The sequence below is a fragment of the Squalius cephalus genome (genome assembly GCF_949319135.1).
Source record: "Squalius cephalus genome assembly, chromosome: 5".
Taxonomy (NCBI): Eukaryota; Metazoa; Chordata; class Actinopteri; order Cypriniformes; family Leuciscidae; genus Squalius; species Squalius cephalus.
In genome coordinates this window covers 27,592,259-27,613,722 of record NC_137126.1, presented here as the reverse complement: position 1 = coordinate 27,613,722, position 21,464 = coordinate 27,592,259, and the positions used below count along the sequence as shown (strand labels likewise).

The 21,464-nt window shown below is 39.8% G+C and overlaps 2 protein-coding genes across 2 annotated transcripts; one reads left to right on the top strand and one right to left on the bottom strand.

Moving 5' to 3' along the window:
* The first annotated feature begins 98 nt into the window (after nt 1–98).
* On the top strand, nt 99–2,242 carry apoa1a (apolipoprotein A-Ia). The gene is made up of 3 exons (XM_079871347.1): nt 99–170; nt 758–902; nt 1,475–2,242. The coding sequence occupies exons 1-3, from the start codon at nt 128–130 to the stop codon at nt 2,073–2,075; spliced, it is 789 nt and encodes a 262-aa protein (XP_079727473.1). The 5' UTR covers nt 99–127; the 3' UTR covers nt 2,076–2,242.
* On the bottom strand, nt 2,166–9,816 carry rnf214 (ring finger protein 214). Its single transcript, XM_079871329.1, has 16 exons — nt 9,638–9,816; nt 9,370–9,465; nt 9,113–9,281; nt 8,978–9,037; nt 8,284–8,424; nt 7,158–7,291; nt 6,547–6,615; nt 6,362–6,458; nt 6,162–6,250; nt 5,970–6,057; nt 5,788–5,883; nt 4,385–4,968; nt 4,116–4,233; nt 3,863–4,012; nt 3,022–3,114; nt 2,166–2,930 (listed from the first exon to the last, which is right to left on the bottom strand). The coding sequence occupies exons 2-16, from the start codon at nt 9,423–9,425 to the stop codon at nt 2,868–2,870; spliced, it is 2,007 nt and encodes a 668-aa protein (XP_079727455.1). The 5' UTR covers nt 9,426–9,465; nt 9,638–9,816; the 3' UTR covers nt 2,166–2,867.
* Nucleotides 9,817–21,464: the final 11,648 nt, after the last annotated feature.

Below are 21,464 nucleotides of genomic sequence, written 5' to 3'. Positions count from 1 at the left end.
CCAGGAGTAAAGATAGAAACAATGAGAACATAGATAGACACAGTTGAGCACAATATTTTTGCAATATAGACCTTGCTAAAAAGTACTTTGATGGTATAATAAGAATATTCTCTTTCAGGGCTCAACCATGAAATTCTTGGCTCTTGCACTGACTCTCCTCTTGGCTTTGGGTAAGTAACATGCCTGACTTCTGAATCTAATTATTCTTTAGTATTTTATATTTAAACATGTATAATACTCAATGATAATTATTCACATTAAACCACATAGATTCTTGTGTGAGTTTGAGAACTGTTCTCACCCTTTGAGAACAGGAGGGTGTAACCCTCCCACCCTACTTTGTGTGCATGTTATCTCTAAAACCTTATTACCTTTTGTTTTACTTATTTGGAAATGAGACATTTCAAATGATACTAAACATGTATAATACTCTTGATAATTATTCACATTAAACCATATAGATTCTTGTGCAAGTTTTGGTGATCTCAGCATGAGGGAGAAGGAGTGGGGGATGAGGGGAATAAATGTAGGTTAGGATGTTTCGGAGGTGAGACTTTCGTTTCGATAGTGCCCAAGAGTGAGTTCAAATGTTAATTTCCAGAAAGGTCTTTTGTCTTCTTGAGGAGTGGTCGTTTGGCTCCACGTCGATGATTTTGTTAATGCTTTGGTTTTTATGTTGACAATTTGACCATGTACAGTATGTTTCTTCACAAAGTTTAATGAGCTTGAGACAATCTTTACTCCTGTGTCTCCTTAGGTTCCCAGGCCCGTTTCCTGCAGGCTGATGCTCCCTCCCAGCTGGAGCACTTCAAGTCAGCAGCCTTGGTGTACCTGACCCAGGTCAAGGAGCAGACTCAGAAGGCTCTCGACAACTTGGATGGAACCGAATATGAGCAATACAAGTAAAAGACACATCTGATCATGATGATCTCTTACTCAGTCTTTTGTGTCTTAATCTTCTGTTCATGTTTTTTTACTTCTCCCAAATGATTTTTTGCCCCTTCGCAGCTTAATCATTCTTGAAATACAGAATCTTTTCTTACTTCTTTATCTCATAATTTCAAATCAGTTATTTATATAGTGCTTTATACAATACAGAATGTTTTCCAAGTAGCTTCACACTCTCAGTAAAACAAGAGTAATTGTTGTAAAATTATTTCATTATGAAGCAAACTTCATTTCAGCTGTAAAGTTATTTCAATTCAGTTGAATAACTGTGAAGCTCATGCTGCAAAGCTCCTCCATTATGAAACAAGCTAATTTCAGCTATAAGTAGTGAGAACCCAAGGAATCAAATCTCCATTAGGTGACAGTTGAGATAAACCTGGGGAGAAACCAGGTTCAGTCAGGAGGCCAGTTCTCCTCTGGCCTTAGTGAATGAGCAGTGTGATTTATGATTCTAGGCTTTCACCTCTAGCTTAAACTGAAGCGATTTGTGTTTGTATTTTCTAAATGCATCTTCTGTTTCCTTCAGATTGCAACTTTCAGAGAGCCTGACTAAGCTTCAGGAATATGCCCAGACCACGTCCCAGACTCTGACCCCCTACGCTGAGACCTTCTCCAAACAATTCCTGGACAACACCAAGCAGCTGCAAGAGCGCATCATGACCGACATCGAAGACCTCAAATCCAAGCTGGAGCCCCACCGAGCTGAGCTGTACCAGGTGGTGCAGAAGCACTTTGACGAGTACCGTGACAAGCTGGAGCCCCTCTACCAGGAGTATGCCACCCTGAACCGTGAAAATGCTGAGCAGATGCGTGCCAAGCTGCAGCCCCTGTTAGATGACTTGAGGCAGATGTTTGAGACCAACTTTGAGGATACCAAGTCCAAGCTTGTGCCGATGGTCGAGGTCGTACGCACTAAGCTGACGGAGCGTCTGGAGGATCTGAGGACCATGGCCGCCCCTTATGCTGAGGAATACAAAGAACAGCTGGTGAAGGCTGTCGAGGAAGCCAGGGAGAAGATCACCCCACACACCCAGGACCTCCAGGCCCGCATGGAGCCCTACATGGAGAGCGTGAAGGCCAGGTTTGCACAGGTGTATGACACCATCTCCAAGGCCATCCAGGCATAAAAACACTCAAGGACTTTGCACACTCGGATCCTCAGACAACAGCAAAGAACAGATTTTCTTGTGTTTAGTGATATAAGGACTGTAGGTGCAAGAGTTTTGAGATGAATGTTTATTATGTTCAAGTTAAAAAAATCTTTGACATAAGAATACAAACAAATAAAATGCACAAAAAATATTTTTTTCAAGCGTTTTCTTTCCTTCTGAAACATGGTATATGATCACAATACAGTTTTCATTGTGAACAATATTATAATTTATCTTAAATCTTAAAAAAAAAAAGAGTGACTACCAGTGATTACACTGCAAAAAAAGACAATTTATTTTTCCTGTTTAATGTATAAAACTCTCCACATAAAGGCCTCTTTTGATTATTAATTTAATAAAATACAGAAATATATAACAGCAACATTTTCCAGTTAAGCGGTTTTAAATCACTTGGAAAAGTTGAAGTGAAAGAAACATTTTATTCTGTTTTGGAGTTTGTGTCCATGTTACATGAGCTTTGGAAAAGCTTACATAATGAGGATTATACTTGAGGTTAAGTTTGAAAATCTTTGGAATAACACTGAATACTGAAGAAATTCATATAGTAAGGATTTCCATTGATCAGCAAAGTAACAAATTAGTGTAATAACATACTGTCCTTTATAATAATAGTCAACTCTGACAGGGAATGGAGCAATTTATTTTCTAACATTAACCAGATAGTTATAATGGAATTATAAAAACTTAATTCCACTTAATTCTTTGCAGGTATTGGCTCAGCTATGAGTGTGATTGGTTTCTTAGTTCTCATTTGGATGGGCAGAAAGGACAGGAGTTATTCTTGCTGGTCTTGAGCCAAACACTGACACACTAAATAAAAGGAGAAACAACAACAGTTATTAGAACACATAGACAAAGCAAATAATGTGCCTAAATGTGTTTTTCGTGAAGTTACACTCACTTCTTTGTGCATTGTATGGGAGCAGTTTGTGTTGTACTGACTTCCAGTATCCACAAGATTCTGACACATCAAACAAAACTTCCGCATAGAGGACTGACAGAGAGACAGAGAAAAAGGGTTTGTTTACATGGTTCTAAAAACAAATGACAAAAATAATGAAACGTGTTTCAATATATTCAAATAATCTGAAAAATATACGTTTCCTGGTTGGCTTATGAATATATTTTAGCAAAATAGTATACAGTAAATTGTACTGTAAAATATAGTAGGGCTTTGAAATGAGATTATAAACCAGTAATAATATTTATTGTTGAAATGAGATTATAAACCAGTAATAATATTTATTGTTAATAATAACAATGTAATGAATTTATGTTAAAAAGTAAAAATTTCTGCCAATAATTACTCACCCACATTGCTGCCTATGGCTAGTTCAGAAAGCTCTCGGTTTTCATCAAAAATATCTTCATTTGAGTTCCAAAGATGAACGAAGTTCTTACGGATTTGGAACAACATGAGGGTGAGTAATTAATGACAGAAATTTCATTTTTGGGTGAACTAACCCTTTAATATTTGTATTTGAAATGCAAAAACATCCTCATATAACGGGGCAATTTGTCTCACTTTTTTATTTTTTTATAAAGTCTTATTTTTATGACTCTGCTTTCTTATTTTAGCTGATAGCATGCTGAATTAGGCATATTATTTTTTACCTTTGTATCATTCCTCCTTACTACTCAAACTTCAGCAAAATATGGCACAGCTTACCCGACTCTCCCCTATAGTCCTGAGTATTTTGTTAAATGTGTTTAAAGAAAAGGGGTTTAAAGTTGAACTCTACCTGTGGGGGTCTTGTGTGGAAAACCTGAGCAACTGGGGGACGGAAAAGAGGCCGCATGGGATGTGGTGGCTGGGCTATGGGACGCTGGATCGGACCAACTGAAGCAGGAAAGGCTCTAGCTCCAGACGGAGGTGCTATAGGTCCTGGTGGCTAAAAGGACAGTGATAAAGTTAAAAATGAAATGAGCAATAAACAGAAGGAAAGTAACAACAAAAACACAATGAGGAAGAGTGAGAGGAGTGTACTGTCGCACCGGTCTTTGGTTCTGCGCAAGTCTCTGCGCAACCTGCTGAGTTACATCATCAATCGACATGCCAGCCATAGTACCACGCTCACTCTTGATTTGCTGTAGAACACGTGTTAACTGATCTCTAGTACAGACAGAAACAGAGAGGTCACTTTCAGAAAGCAATCCTTACTTTGACAATTTCAGAATCAACAAAAAGACAAAAACTCTACAAATTATGTTGGCTGTTAAAAGTGTAACCAAGCTAATCATGTTACAGTGTATAATCTCAATACCTTGTGCATTGTGGGAAATGTGAGCCCAGTCTCTCCAGAAGCTTGTCCAGTTTGCCTGCCGGTGCAGGATTGGAGGGGAGGGGCTGGGGGGAGGAGTTACGTGTAGACATGGTTTGCATGAACGTTTGGGGAAGGCGCACTGCAGCTTGGGGATGAAAACTGCCTCCATGATTATTTGGTAGTAAAACAAAGGTGCCTGCTGAAGCAACTGAGGGTGCCAGTGAGACACCTGGAACGCCTACGTGTGTCTGTGGAAGGACGTGTGGGTCTGGCGTGACAGGAGCATGGGATGACGTTTGAGGCCGGCAGATGGTTTGCATGGGTATTTGAGGGGCAGGTGCATGAGTTGTCATAGGGACATACATGTTTGGGACGTGAGCAGATTGTAGACCTATAGTGACGGGTACATATGGTGTGTTTTGAGGAGAAGGGGATGAAAGTGGCGGTGTGGCTCTTTGTGGTGGTGTGACCGAGGGGTGGAATTGGGGATGAACTATGGGGGGAGAATTTGTGGTAGTTGGTGGACCACTATTGAAAATGGGATGAGAAGCAGGATTCTGAAGTGGACTGATTATCATCTCCAACTTCGGAAAGCCAAAGAAAAATGACACACACATACAAAAATATACATTACTTACATTAGTTTAAACTATGCAAAATAATTACAATACAGTTGAACTCTGTCCTAAGCAACAACTCTAGGGAACATGCAGTTTAAATAAGATGATGTGCAACCATATTAGAGGTAGTTAGTATGTTAATACATTACATAATCATGCAGAAATGCTTATTTTTAATAAATCAGTAAATTTTACAAATAAAAAGATAAAGTACTTTTAATTAGGAACTTAACTGATGCAAACCAAAAGATAATACATACGTGAATTGATAGAGTCAAATTAGATTCACAAAACATATTATAAATATAAATATGACTCTGGATGGGCGATGTACGAACAGTGCTAAAACAGCCACTCTACCAGATTATCAATTCCACAATAGCACGGTATATGGCATAAAACAGTAGCACAGTTTAAAAGTTTGGATTTAGTATGATTTTTTTTTTTGTAAACAAATTAATACTTCAATTCAGCAAGGATGCATTAGTTTGATCAAAATTAAAAGATTTGTAAGAATACAAGTTACAAAAGATTTCCATTTCAAATAAATGATGTTCGTTTGAGCTTTCTATTCATCACAGAATCCTGGGGGGAAAATGCATTCAACAACATTTTTCAACATTGATGATAATCAGAAATGTTTCTTGAGCCCCAAATCAGCATATTAAAAATGATTTTTGAAGAATCATGTGATACTGAAGACTGAAAGTCTTACAAACCCCAAACTTTTGAACGGTAGTTTACCTCCAGCCCTAGGCCGTATATGAATAAATTGACACTCACTGTAGGCACTGCTGGAAGTAATGGGAGCTGGACTGAGGGCAAACTGTCCAACTGTTCACCTCTCTGCAGGAGTTGATGGTTTTCATTAAACTTATTCTATGTAAGAAAAACCGAGAGACTGAGTGAGAGAAGCTGCAAACTCCCTTCACCTGTAATCCACTGGTATTAGCTCCTCCCCTCACCTTTAGTCCTACCAGACTGCCGCGGACCATTGCTACATTGTGCTCCCACTTCTGCTGCTGGTGCAGGTGCTGCTGGGAAGGATTTAATCTGTCAAGAATAAGCACAAATCCTTAAGGAATCACACCAGCTTCATGCATGCGGACATACTGCATGTGCATACCTGTCAACAAACATTAATTCACACACAGTACCTGAGAAAATTAAGATATTTTTCCGCGTCGACGATCCAGTCCTCCACTTGAGAAAGCGCAAGCTCTTTCTGCATCTCAAGTGCAGCTATCTGCTCACACAGACACATGGACAAATACACAGTCAGACAATAACATACATGATTCATTACACTATCTGTGAGTTTTCTACAAGACACATGCTGTGAAGGTGCAGGAGTTACCTCATCCTGAAGAACGGTCTGACTGGCTTGCTCTGCCTGTCTGCAGAGCGTTTCCATTTCCACCCTCAAGTCAGCTATTTCCTGCTCCCAGGAGAGCCTGCCACAAACACAAGCACAAAAACCAGATAAACACACGGATCCAGAGACATTTGGGTGTTTCTCCTTTCACGTTTGGAATCTTTTACTTCTCTTGACTCTGTTCCTCAATCAGCATCTTGAGTTTCTTTTCTGTGTCCTCCAGCTCCTGAGCCAATCTAAAACAAATAAATATATTTTTAAATTCATTGAATAAAGTCTATCCAGTATTATATACTACCATTTAAAAGTTTATGGTCAGTACAATTTTTTTTACTTGTGGCAGTAACGACATCTATAATGTTACAAAAGATTTCTCTTTCAAATAAATGCTGTTCTTTTGAGTTTTCTATTAGAAAATACTGAATAAAATGTATCTGTTTTCACAAAAAATATTAAGCAGCACAGCTGTTTTCAACATTGATTAAAAGAAATCTTGGACCAATCATGTGACACTGAAGACTGGAGTAATGGCTGCTAAAAAATTATCTTCGCCATCGCAGGAATATACTAATATTTGAAAATATATTCAAATAGAATAGTTCAATAGATTTCACAATATTACCATTTTTACTGAATTTTTGCTCAAATAAATGCAGGCTTGGTGAGCTTAAAAGTCTTCTTTCATAAGCATTAAAAAAATGACAGACCTTTGAATGATATTATATGCTATACCCACAGCAGACAGCTGAATATCATAACTATTTCAATGTCAGTTTACCTTGTTTTCTCCTCTTCCATTCGATCCTTCTCTGCAGTAAGCTCTTGCCGTTTTACCATGAAGTTTTTCCGTGTGGTCTTGCTGCTATTCAGCTCCAATTTAATTTGCAAAGACTCAATTTTTTCAATAAAACCCTGTACAAATGAGAAAAAATAATTTCTATACCAATGAAAAATAGGCTAAAAAAGTACAGTAATACCACAGTTTTTGACAAGGACACTGCACACAGTATTACTATTCCCTATTGAGTTCAAGGGAGATTAAAGGACAAGTTCGGTATTTTATACTTAAAGCCCTGTTTACAGATCGTTTCTGATGAAATAGAACGGTTAAGATTAAAATTTGGACACATGCTGCTGTCCCGAGAATTTTAGGTTTCTTTCACTTTCCCCCCCACCTCTAGAATGGGTGTATAGGTGCACTGGAACAATCCTTCCTAAAACGCATTAAACTTTCGTTTACAAAGACATGAAACTCACCGAGTGGTCAGGGGTGTTCACTGATATGCTCACACAAAAATCGCTGCAAAAGATACTTTCCAACAGGTGTTTTACCATTCGTTGTAAAACTGTGGACCTATTTTTCCAAATGCCTCACACCCGTACATTCTTCAGTTGAGATCTTGAATAATAGACACTCCAGCCCAGTTTCCGGCGGCGGAGTAATACCGTACCTCACAGCACATCCAATACAAATCAATGGAGTTGGACAAAAACTACGATAAAACCTGTTGGAAAGCATCTTTTGCAGCGATTTTTGTGTGAGCATATCAGTGAACACCCCTGACCACTCGGTGAGTTTCACGTCTTTGTAAACGAAAGTTTAATGCGTTTTAGGAAGGATTGTTCCAGTGCACATATGCAGCCATTCTGTAGGTGGGGGGGGGGGGGGGCGAAAGAAACATAAAACATAAAATTCTCGGGACAGCAGCATGTGTTCAAATTTTAATCTTAACCGTTCTATTTCATCAGAAACGATCTGTAAACATGGCTTTAAGTGTAAAATACCGAACTTGTCCTTTAAGCACCTTTGCTATTCTTGCTATTCAAATAACCATGTGTAGATATCAGAACCTGTACAGACTGAATATATTGGTGTATTTTGAAGTTCAAATGTGATGCTAAACCTGGTACTGATGATTTCTGTCATCTCTTGTTTTTTCCAGACTGTTGACACAGATGTTGTGCTCCTCCTGCTCTGCTGTATGCTGCTTTACAAAGGCCTCATACCGCTCATTCAACTCAATACTGCAGTCTTCTAAAGCACGCTAAAGAGAAAGAGATAAAGATAAAGAAATATATACACCGGCGTCTGAAAGTCTGAGACCACCCTGAAAATCTTAGTTAAAATCCCAGTTAATCTAGATAATAAACAGAACAGTTTTTGGACTTTAAAAGAAAATTGTGGCATAAAATAAAAAAGACATTCCTTTAAAAAATAAAATGTATTATAGTAATTATAATATAAAAATAGAAAAACACTTTCACTTCTCAGACATTTGTACCCCACTGTACACAAACTCACATTTCCAAAAACATCTGTAAGACATTTGTAAACTCCACAAACAGTAAAAAAGTGCAGAGTGAAGGCTGAATTGTTTCCCAATTCATATTTGCTAGAAAACTAGTATGACAAATCTCTCGGAAGAACAATAACAAGGTTGTTCTGTCCAGCAATAAAAGGCTAATGTCACAAACACACACACATTTTAAATCATATTTCACAATATTTGTGAGCACAAACTTGGTGCTTACTAGTAAAACTTGTACACACACACCATGACCATGAAAAGTACCTGCAGTAGGGTGCTGAAAACTTACCATATCTGCTTCCCAGTCTTCATTTGTGTTTGTAGATCTTTCCTCTGTCCAGTCCTCAGTCTATGGTGGAGATAACGATCAAAAGTACATAGATGATCACTTTTGTGAAATGTGTCACTAGGAGGTTCTTCATACCTGTAACGTTACGGTTTGGCTCTGTGCTTCATTGCTGGGTGTAAAAGTGCAGTAATCTTGCTCTTCATACTGGTTGAATACTGTTGGGAAGCTGCTCTCAGTGGACCAGGGCCCGGCTGATGAGCTCCAAAGTGAAGGATCCGGCGGAATCACTGCAGAAACGGGGTCCCTGCCGAGAGAACAGTGACAACCGTGCTGCTGAACCATTACAAATAGAAACACTTTTAAAATCCACTTTAAGTGTGTTTTGTACTTACTGAGGTAAGACTTCATCTAAAGCCGAACTCCACTCGGTGTGTAGTTCAGTTTCCATTTAACGTTACAGGCAAACTCAGCGACAAAAGACTCTGGATCTAAAAAGAAAAACAATATTCACTTTAAAATGTTAGCGTAAGTATTTTTTATTAACTTAATTTATACCTGACAACACACTGATTTTAAATGACGATGGTTATAATTTCCAGTAAAATATGAGCGCCAAACGCAGAGTTAACGAAAGAGCACATAAATTAAACCGAAACTCACACTAAACATTAAAAGAGCTGGTCTTGATGGTCAAATAAGTAACAGTATACGCAGAGTATATGTAATTAAATAAATTAAGAGAATAATGATCTTTTTTTAAAAGGTAACGACAACTGGCGCAACTTTCATGACATCATCTAAACCTGTTTTACTTCCGGTGTTACAATATATCCAGTTCCTAAAATATTTGGTTCCAAAATCAGTTCCTGTAATATTTTGGGTGGACTAGACGTACTATAGTATACTTGGAGACTATTCCCAACCAGGGGTATATGGAAAGATTTAAATGTTGCTTTGCAACAAAAATATGTGAAAAAATAAAATGAGTATTTACTTGTGTGACTGATAACTCGTCGTGATATCCAGTAGCCTATAATATGAGAGAACAGGAAAGGCTGGAAACATGGCTATCAAAATAATACAAAAATGAAGGAAGTTTTATTTAAAATTACGGAATATTTCCCACCAGGCTAGCTTATTTACTTTTTATTAAGCCACATCCCAATTAAAATTTTTTCGTTCCCAGAACATTCTAACGTTCCCTGTTGAACATTCTAACGTTCCCTAAAGTTTTCTTTAATAGTAAAGATTAATTGTAAAATAGTTTAATAGTAGAAGTAGTAGTAATACTACTAATAATAATTATTATTAACACTGTTAACATTAATAAAACAATATTAATATTATTAAATATTTAAATATTATTAAATGTAGTGGTATTAATAATATTAATAATATGACAGGCGTTTAACTTAACGGCATTTAACGGTATTTAATTGTGGTGACTAGTGGACGGTGGGGAAAAACCCGGAAAACCATTGTTTATGTGAAAAGTAGTGGCACATTTAATGGAAAATACATTTAATTAATTTTAAGACAATTTAAAATGTTTATATGTTTATTAGGTGAAAGCGGCTGTTATTTATCTGGTTACCCTGAGTAGGCCTTTAATGTAGTAATTCGATTTTATTATTTACTTTCTTCAAAGTTTTAAGTGTCATTTACCTTTGTAGTGGGCTAGTATGTTTTAAAAGTAATGTACCTAAATCGGTTAAGTAAAAAGTAGGCCTACTTTACCTCAGAAAAGCTGGTATGGGAATGGGATGTCCACTCACAAGGTCACAAGGAAAACCGGGTTCTGAGCCAACTGGCAGGTTTCGTGGGCTTGGGACGTGAAGAATGTCAATTGTGATATTTATAATGGAATTATACAAACTTAATTCCAATTAATTCTTTGCAGGTATTGGCTCAGCTATGAGTGTGATTGGTTTCTCAGTTCTCATTTGGATGGGCAGAAAGGACAGGGTTATTCTTGCTGGTCTTGAGCCAAACACACACACACACACACACACACACACACACACACATATATTATATATATATATATATATATATATATATATATATATATATATATATATATATATATTTAAATGTACATTTAAATAATGATACCTTGCATTACCTTGTTAAAGTATATATATATATATATATATATATATATATATATATATATATATATATATATATATATATATATATATATATATATAAACTTTAGAATATAAATATATTAACTAAATTGGGTACCTGGAAGGGATAGGAAAATATACTATATACATAACATGATATAACAGGCTACATATAATATTCAACAACCCATAGGTGGCAATATATGCGAGTTGCCAATGCTGAAAGAGAAGAACCAACCAGCCCACCAAGGGAGCCAAGGGAGCTCAGCCCACCAAGGGAGCCAAGGGAGCTCAGCCCACCAAGGGAGCCAAGGGAGCTCAGCCCACCACGGGAGCTCTGGCAATGGCGTTGTGATGAGTGGTTCCCGGCTTTGGCTTGGTTTGTGCTCATTACAGTGTGGGCATGAGGAAACTTTCTCCTTTACCGCATGGCTGATCTTTGGCCACCAGATGGCATCATTGTATCTCTCCCTGCATTTGTTCAGGCCTTGATGCCCATGGTGGATCCTCTCCAGCATCTCAGTTCTCATTATTTGTGGGATCACTATTTGGTTTCCGTTCTTTACCAGTCCATTATGCTCACTAAGACTACTTCTCTCCATAAAATAGTCTAAAGCTGGTCTGACGACATCCCTTTTATATCGCGGCCAGCCAGACTTAATGTATTGTCTGACCTTCTGCAGGGTTTCATCCTTCTCTGTCTCTGCCTTTATGCTCTCCAACACTGTTTTAGGCCTTTCCAGCTCTTCGATGGCGTCCACGTGGATGCCTGGATGTCCTCGCTCAGTTTTGTGTTGTCCACTTTTGACTCCGTGAGCCTCGACAGCACGCCAGGTACTATCAGGTTCTTACCTGGGACGTACTCAGCGACAGGGTTGAACTTCATTAGGCGGATCAGAAGTCGCTGGCACCTCAGTGGAGTTTTGTCTAGGTCTCTGTGGTTGATGAGTGTCACCAGTGGTTTATGGTCGGTAAGTAATTTGTAGCTTTCCAGACCACATAGATAGAACTTTTCTGAAGCCCATACACTAGCAAGACACTCCTTTTCTATCTGTGCTACTGGTTTGAGTGTGCCTCCATGATTTTGCAGCAGTACTCCTCTTAATTCATAACTGCATGCGTCAGCACCTACTACAGTGGGCAGTTTTGGATCAAAGTACTGAAGAACAGGTGCAGAGGATATCAGTGTTTTTACCTTCTTGAAGGCTGCTTCCTTCTGCGAGTTCCACATCCATGCTACTGTATTCTTCAACAGCTCGTTAAGGGGATGAAGGATTTGTGACAAGTTGGGTATGTATCTACCAACATAATTCACCATACCGAGTAACCTTTTTAACTCACTCACATGTAGGTGTCTTCAGGGTGGTGATGGCGGACACACTTTCTGGGCTTGGAGTCACGCCCTCCTGGCTGATAACCTGGCCCAGGAAGTGAAGGGAAGCCTGCTTGAACTTACACTTCTGGCGGTTGAGTTTTAGGCCAGATGCGGGGATTGTCTCCATCCCCCTTTTCAGGCGGCGGTCGTGCTCTTCCAGAGTGGCTCTGAACACAAGTATGTCGTCCATGTAAACTACCGTGCCCTCGTGATCCTGCAGCAGTTCTTGCATCCTCCTTTGGAATATCTCTGGTGCGGATGTTATTCCAAATGGGAGCCGTTTAAAGCAGTAGCGACCATTTGGTGTTATGAAAGTATAGTTAACTTTGAACTTTCTTCATCTAGGGCCATCTGCCAAAATACACTGGCAGCATCCAGAGTTACTTCCGGCCAGTTTGTGCAAGATACTGTCTGTGGTCGGCAAGATGAACTTTTCCCTTTTCACGTTCTCATTCAGTTTAGTAAGACCTACACATATTCTTACTTTTCCAGTCGGCTTAATCACTGGCACCATATAGGCGCTACCCATTCTGTAGGCTCCGTTACGCACTCTACTATGCCATTTTCTTCCATTCGCTTCAGCTCCTTATCTACTTTAGGTAGCAGCAGAATGGGTATGCGGCGAGGGGCTGTGACGCTGTATGGCTTAGCGTTTTCTTTTAGGACTATTTTTATGGGGTCTCCTTTAAGCAGTCCTAACTCCCCAAACACACTGACTTCTTCAATGTGTTGTATCAGACCCAGGCGATTTTCTCCCTTTTGACTGGTGTTCATCTGTTTAAAGATTTCCTCATTGGGCTGGTTTGGAAGGACCAAGTGTCAGCAACTCATAGCAAAGACACAGATGGGTGAAGACACAAAAGAGTGTTTCCTCTATATGAATTCAGCAGTGGCGTAGTTGAATGGGGCATATACATACTCAGTTCAACTGTTCGCGAGTGTGTGCACAACAGATAAACAGGAAGGAAGAGCAGAAGGGGTTTTACTTAACACTTTCTTTACCAGAGGCAGATGAAATACAACACAAGTACAAGAGTTTAGTTAAACATTAACTTTTCTGAGTGTCCATGGAAAAGTGCAAAACCAAACTAACTGGCTACTAGTTAACCCTGTTTGACTATGGAGGTCTATGTAGGACACGTGCTGAACAAATTCTTGGTGAAACTGCAAATAATAAACTCATATAAAATGTACTCTTTATTACAAGTGACAAAAATGTTTATAGGAATAGTGCAACCAAAATGGAAATTCGTTCATTATTTACTTTCCTTAAGGAGGGAGGATTGTAGTGGGAGCACTGGGATGTCAGATATGACTGTGTGGCAATGGCTAATGGTTTACATGGCTCATGGGTCAGGTAGGAGGGCCCCTTATCAGAATTTTGCTAAGGGCCCCAGGGAGGTCAGGATCGGTACACCTTACTAGTTATACAAATGAAATAGATCAATGCATTTATCTCCATTCAAAGGGATGGAAACGGATTGAAAATATTAGGCCTAAAAAATTCCTTATCCTGTGGCTCCCTCTAGTGGGAAATATTAAAAGCACAGCATTCATTTTTCATATGAAATGGCTGATAAAATTTTAGAATTTGCAGTTAGCATCATAAATTCAATTAACCTTTTGTACTAGGACCTGACAAAAATTAACAAAATAAAACGAATACATAGTTGATATAAAAATCAGATGACTATTTCCTACTACTTAATGCTGAAAAAAAATGGAGATTCTAATTTAAAGGGATACTCCACCGTTTTTTCATATTAAACTATGTTATTCCTTTAACTAAGACGAGTTGATACATACCTCTCTCGTCTTAGTGCGTGCACTAAATCGCTCTGTCTTGCGGCGAAACTTTGTTAGCACTTAGCTTAGCCCAGTTCATTCAATATGGGCCAAGCAGAGAAGCTACCAAACACCTCCACGTTTTCCCTATTTAAATATAGTTACTCGCGTAGTGTAACTCGACCTAGGACGGTGACACAAAACAAAACGTTGCGCTTTGTAAAATGGATAACTATAAGATATTACTGCGCCAAGTCAAAGTGCTTACAAGCACTTGCTATGGTATTCCGCCATACAATATAGTTATCCATTTTACACGCTTAGAAAAGCGAGGAGGTCGGCTACTTAAGTCCTCCACGTCCCGTCCAGAGACCACACGTGGAGGTTCCAGAGGTCTGGACTGGGTGCCAGATGGTGCCCCATCCCTGAGAAAGCAGGTCCTTCAGGGGAATCCGCCAGGGAGGGGCTGTCAAGAGGAGCATGAGTTCTGGGAACCAGATCCGGTTGGGCCAGTACGGCGCAACCATCAAGACCTGCTCCTCGTCCTCCTTGACCTTGCACAGGGTCTGTGTGAGCAGGCTCCGTGGGGGAAACTAAAAGTTTTTTTACTAAAAGTTAAATTAGAGAGCTCTGTAATCACATTTTTACTAAGAATTGAGTTGAATTAGATAGCTCTATAACTGGAATTGTTACTAGTAAAAATGAAATTAGGACGAGTAACACTGGGAACATTAAAAGCTAAAAAGGCTCACCATAAACCTTGACGCAGTTCAAGATAAGAGGGAGAGAGGCTGCCTATTCAGCATGCATTGGAATAAATTTCAGTTTGTTACTTGTGTATTTCCCACGATTGATCTGAATAACTCGCTCCTACACAGTGCTGCTACCTGCTCTCTCTTGACTGTTGGCCTGTTGACAGCGTCCTCTTTGCCAGAGGTGTAAAGTCCAGGTTCATAAAGTAAAAGTCCTCCTCAGTGTTTTGTTCCAATCACCTGGATTTGCTAGCACAGTTTTTCAGCCAGGAGATAGAACTAATTAGTGAAATCAGCTGGCTGAGTTCATGGGTGGAATAAACATATGGCAGGGCTTTTACTTTCAGACACCTGGACTTTACACAGGTCTTTATTTTCACTGCTTGATAAAATTGACGTGGTGAGAGAGTTTGAGAGCAGCATCTATCACGCTGAATGCGTGAGAGTTGACAGCCCTGGTTTCCTGCATTTGTAAAAAATAAAATAAAAAATAGACGTGATGACGGGTGCTAAGATGACGTCATCACTACTGCGATTATGGCAGTATGTGAAGTCTTTACAAACTGTTTATGGACTTATGTTTCTTTACATTTGTTATTTATGGTTTTGTGTTTCTGATGACTATGATGCAGTCTATTCAGTTTATGATACAATTGTTTAATCTGGTTTATTATTCTATAACGTTCAATTATAATAAGTTTAAGATAAGCTGTTTGAGTTGATTGCAGATAGGAGCACATATCACCAGTCATCACAACATGTTATGTCTACTGTAGTTTTCCTTTGATGTATTTTTCCCACTAACCACACAGAGACAAGTTATGCATTTTTTTTTTTTTATTATTTCAAATCTGTATTTATTCCCACATTGCAAACAGTTGCCCCACATGATGTCTACTCACCATATCCTGTTCCTGTGACTCCTCAAAGGAGGGGGCGAGACTACAGCTTCCCTTTTTCTTGTGTTGGGTTTCCAGTGATCTCAAACTCAATTCCTGGAGGGCCACAGCTCTGCACAGTTTAGCTCCAACCAGCTCCAACTCACACCTGCAAGGAAGTTTCTAGTAATCCTGAACATAGATATCATATAAAGGCTAGATGTCTCGTCCGCGCTGCTGGCCAATGGAGCTCGACATCCGCACACGGCGGCCATCTTACGACAGGATGCTCGCTCACTCATAACATGGTGCATGTACTTTTAAATAACCATAACTTGCTCAATTTTCTACCGATTTTCAAACGGTTTGGTTTGTTATAAACGTCAGAGATGTAGCTATTATACTGCATACATATGAATAATTATGTTCAAAATGTTTAAGCATTCAGAATTATAGCCACGTTAATAACGTTTGTAAGAAACCAAACCGTTTGTAAATCTGTCCAGATTTCAGCGAGATAAGAGGATTTGTGTGCGTGCTGCTCACTCACCTTAATTCACAGAGTCCTGTCCTAAGATGGCCGCCGGTGATGCCGGAAGTGACTCCGCCTTAAGACATCTAGCCTTTATATGATATCTATGATCCTGAAGACCTTGATTAGCTGAATCAGGTGTGTTTGATTAGGGTTGGAGCAAAACTGTGCAGAGCTGTGGCCCTCCAGGAATTGAGTTTGAGATCACTGGGTTAAACCATTTCTAAGGGAACTTAACTCTTGGTGATGTAGGCATGGATAAATGTCCTATGGTGTTTACATGTTGTTTAAATTGCTGAATGAGTTTATTTTATTTATTTTTGAAAGTTAAATGGTCATATGTTTAGGCTACAAAGGTTTTGGTATTGATGCCCCTGCAGTTGGTATGGTCTTGGGTGTAATTAGCTTGTCCTAGGCTATATAAGCCAGTCTAAACTGACCTTGGGAAGGTAAAGACCGGGTCATGGCTGAATGTATCCATTGTAGATTTTGCTGCCTGGTAGCAATTTGTTTTCTTGCGGTTGTTGATACACCAGTCAAGTCAAGTGTATATTCATTTTTGTGAATATTTTATTTTTATTTAATTTCATATTTATTTTTTTCTTTGACACCTCACTGTGAATCTGTAGGCTACACTCCTACTTTTCCATTAAATAAAAATCCTCTTTGGATGATATCTAAGTCCTGAGCCTATCTACCACCTCCCCTTGATCTCTATGTGGGACACGTTATGACAAGGCATAAATTTAGTATAGTTCATTTAGTATACGCGGTTCTATGAATATGCAAATTAGCCCCACCTCCACTCACTCACACAAGCTCAGAGATCCACTCGTTGAAGATCACACGTTTACGTGATTGGTTACAAGGTAGTTTGTGATGTTAGAGAAACACCAGCGATTTCAAACTTCAATGCAGTTTTAAGGAGAAAAAACTCAGCAATGGTTTTGACTTAAGCATTTGCACATGGTTTGTCTTAAAGCATATTAAAACACCACATAGACATATAAACAACATTAAAAACTTGATTTTCACCAAGTAATCTGATATAAATCAGATTATTTTACAGATTTTTTTATAAATTAAAACAACATTCAAATTGGTTAATTTTAAACGGATTGATTTCCAATTATTTCAGTAAATATGTAAATAAATAAAGATTTAATGGCAGCAGTTGTATCTTTAAATTAAATGGTGAGATATCTTTTTTATTGGCTTTATATCGGCCATCGCTCACAAAAAAATGTATCGGTCAACCACTAATCAGCAATATTCTGTTTTTAATCTGTTAATCTAATTTGTTTGAGTGTGTGTGTGTGTGTGTGTGTGTGTGTGTGTGTGTGTGTGTGTGTGTGTGTGTGTGTGTGTGTGTGTGTGTGTGTGTGAATTTAATTGCCACTTCAATTATTAATTTGAGCCGTAGCACATTCTGATAAGGGTGGTTTTACTACAGTGGGTGTAGGATTGCCAAATGACTAAAGAAAGGTAATCAGCAAGATGGTGTACAAGTGTACATTTGTTGTATATTACCCCCCACTGCTGTTTACACTGCTTACAGTGGCGGAAATAAGCGCAGTTAGAATAGCAGAATAAGTGGGAGAGCGTTGCTAGTGTGACTATACTGTATTGCAACACAGCTGGTAGCTCATTCTGAGCTTTTTGGAACTCGGGATGCGCTGCCGCTCCATTGGACCCGTTTTATCAAGGCAGCGTGAAGCAGTGTAGCCATGGTGCCTGTCATGTATTTACTAGCGAAACAAATACGATGACGATTAGTCTTGATTTGATGATTTTATTTGATGATTAACCAAAAAGATTTTTCCAGTTAGGAACTCGTACAATTCAACTTAAAGTGCTCTGGTATACTGCGCACAAGCTTGAAGGCGCGCTCCCTTTTTATCTGATGCTCTCACAGCCAATCACAAACACTGTTGCTCTTATAACAAACAAGATCAAAAGTCAACTCAAATGAAAATTAATAGTATTCAAATACAAATGTTAATACACAACAGTGCCCCATGGCCAAAGCCTGGCTCATTACCGAAGCTAAGCGTGCTCGAGCCAGGCTGTGACATGGATTGGAGACCTTTGTGGAAAAACTTGATTTTTATTGGAAGATCCTTTAGCGAGGCCAGAATGGTGCTTAGCGATGGGGGCACTAAACCATCCTTTAAACCGAGGTCCTGACTTGCTGTGGTCATTAAGCTCCATCCACACACAGAATCTTTTAAGCCATTCCATCAACACCGCCCGCATACTAGAAGTAATGTTCGTCCTGGCTTTCTTCGGTTTTCTTCGCTGCTCCGAATTAACAATCACATCTAACTTCGACACGAATATCCACCCTACAATTTCAGATTTACAGATCGTAGAAAACAAAACCTATTATCTTTCTTAATTAAACAAAGTAAAACCGATCAAGCTAAAAAAGGGCACTTCGTTTACATTTTCAGTCAACCAACTCCCATTCAACTGTACCATTCTCTCATAAATTACCTGCAGTATAGACGTTCCATGTCCAAATCCCCACTTGATCCACTCTTCGCAGACGACTCCAATCATCCAGTCATGAGATTCTGGTTCCAAAAACATCATAAAGCAGTTCTAATCCAGTCCTGTATCACAGCAAATTAATTTTCAAGACATTGTTTTCATATCAGAGCAGCAACCACAGCCCCCCAATAAGGTCTTTCCCAACATCAAATTCAAACCCTTGGTCGTCGTTGGTCATCAGAAGCCTTCAAAACCTACATCAGATCCAGCCGCTTCCACATCAGAAACGCACACCAAGCCCTCCCTAACTAATTAAATTGTTCATTCCCATCACCTGTGCACCATTCATTGTCACTCTCCAGCCCATTTTTAAAAAAATCAAACCCATTTTGGCTCGCCGTATTCACGCCTGCTATAACAAAATTTTTTAATTCCCGTGTCCCAGCCCTTCGAAGCGCTGGTCGAGCCCTCCCGACCGAATACAGCGGGCGCCCTCCGTTCGACTGCTGGCGGGGCCTACCCGTCTGATGCCGCGAACATCTAAGCTCCCTTCGGATGCTGCAAGAGCCCTCCCGGTCGAATGGTCAAGCTTGGTTTTGCAAATACCTTCTCATGCCCTTCACTTTTTGGGCCGGTTAATTTCACACCATTTTACGATTGCTGTCCTGCGCTTACGTGGCTTTTTTGGGGAGTACTCTGGGTTCAGGCCAAATTCCGAGCTCAGACCTTCCGCGGGACAGCATGCAAAATTCGCATAAATTACTATATCTGATTTCCTCTACGTGTGAACTTGTGAAATTAAGTTTTATGTAACAAAGTTAAGGAGGAGCATGTTCAGGTAATCAACCAATCAGCACAAGAGGAAGCGGTTATAAATATAGCCTCCCCTCACCTCTGCTCTGTCCCATGACAGTTTCACAGCATCCCTCCACCACCCCATCACCTCACTCTTGATTGGCTTTCTATCCCAGTCAAAAGGGGGGAGTACTCTGGGTTCAGGCTAAATTCCAAACTCGGACCCTCCCCCGAACAGCATGCTAAATACGCATAAATTACTATATCTGATTTCATGTATGTGTGAACTCGTGAAATGGAGGTGGGGGAACAGATTCCGAAAGCTGGATTTTTTGCCGTCGGATTTCGTTCCCCCCATGTTTCTTACACAATGAGGTTCTAATATGTACAAAACTGATGCTGGTTAAGCTACATCCACACATAGAATTAATTCAGCATCTTTTAAGCCACTGCATCAAAATCTCTCATCATGGGGTTGGGGGAACGGATTTTGACGGCTAGTTTTGCTAGAGTGGTGCCATGAGTATTGATTTGCCCTCCCTGATTCGGTTGATGACCTGAGGGAGCAGAGGCATCGGAGGGCAGGCATAATGGCGGAGAGAGGGCCACCTGCTGGCTAATGCATCCTTTTCCTTCTAGAAGAATATTGGGCAGTGGGCCCAAGAATATCTGTCCAGGAGCCAAAGCCCAGCCTGCCGTCGCTTAGGACACCCCAATTTTGCTTGGAGGCATCCATCATGACTACTTACCTTGTAGAAAACCGAGCGCACTTCTACTCTCAACTGATACAGATTGGGTGTTTCCAGGGCCCAGGGCTTTGGCACAGCCGTGACCCTGAGAATGAGGCGGCCCTCGCCCATGTTCGAGGTGGGACGCGGACGCCTTCAACCAGTGTTGATGGCTGCATGTGTAACAGGTCTGCTGAGTAGGCTGCTGCCATTAGGCCCAGTAGCATCTGAAACAATTTCAGGGGGAGGTTGTCCCCAATTTTGAAGGACACCGCTAGTCGCTGAATTTTCAGGGAACGTTCCGATGAAATCCCTAAATATTTGGGACAAATCGAATACTGCCCCCAGGAACAAGATGCATTGGCTGGGGGACAGAGAGCTTTTGCTTAGGTTGATCCTGAACCCCAGACTTTCCAAGTGGCTGAAGAGCAGAGATCTGTGCGCACATAGTTCCTCCTTCGATTGGGCTAAGAGCAACCAATCATCAAGGTAATTCAGGATGCATACTCCCATCCGTCTCAGGGGAGAGAGGGCTGCATCCATGCATTTTTGCGCCTTAAAGGTTAATAGTAAACTAACTTGGGTTGTTGTCCTTGGAGGAGGCTCGAACCCGAGGCTCGGCTTGAGCCTCGAGTTAAAATCCCCCTATGATGGAATTGCACAGAAGAGGATAGAGATATTTTACTGGAGGAGAAGGGGAGGAGGAGGGCTGTCAATTTGTCAATGGGATGACGTGGGGTCTGCTGTTTATATAGTACACTCGTATTGATGATTGACAGGACTGAATGTTTAGGCTCCTCCCGAACCTACATGTGGAAAACCTTCTATGAAGGCACATTCATATATCCAGAACATTGCGTTTATAATTATTACTGTCCATTATTAGCTTTTGCATTTTGCATTACCATTTTATGCATGCTTGATGATAGAACCACCAGTTAATGCAACCATTGGTATCTACAATTTTTTTTTTTTTTTTTTGATGATCTAAATGATTGTGTATATTATATGTTGATA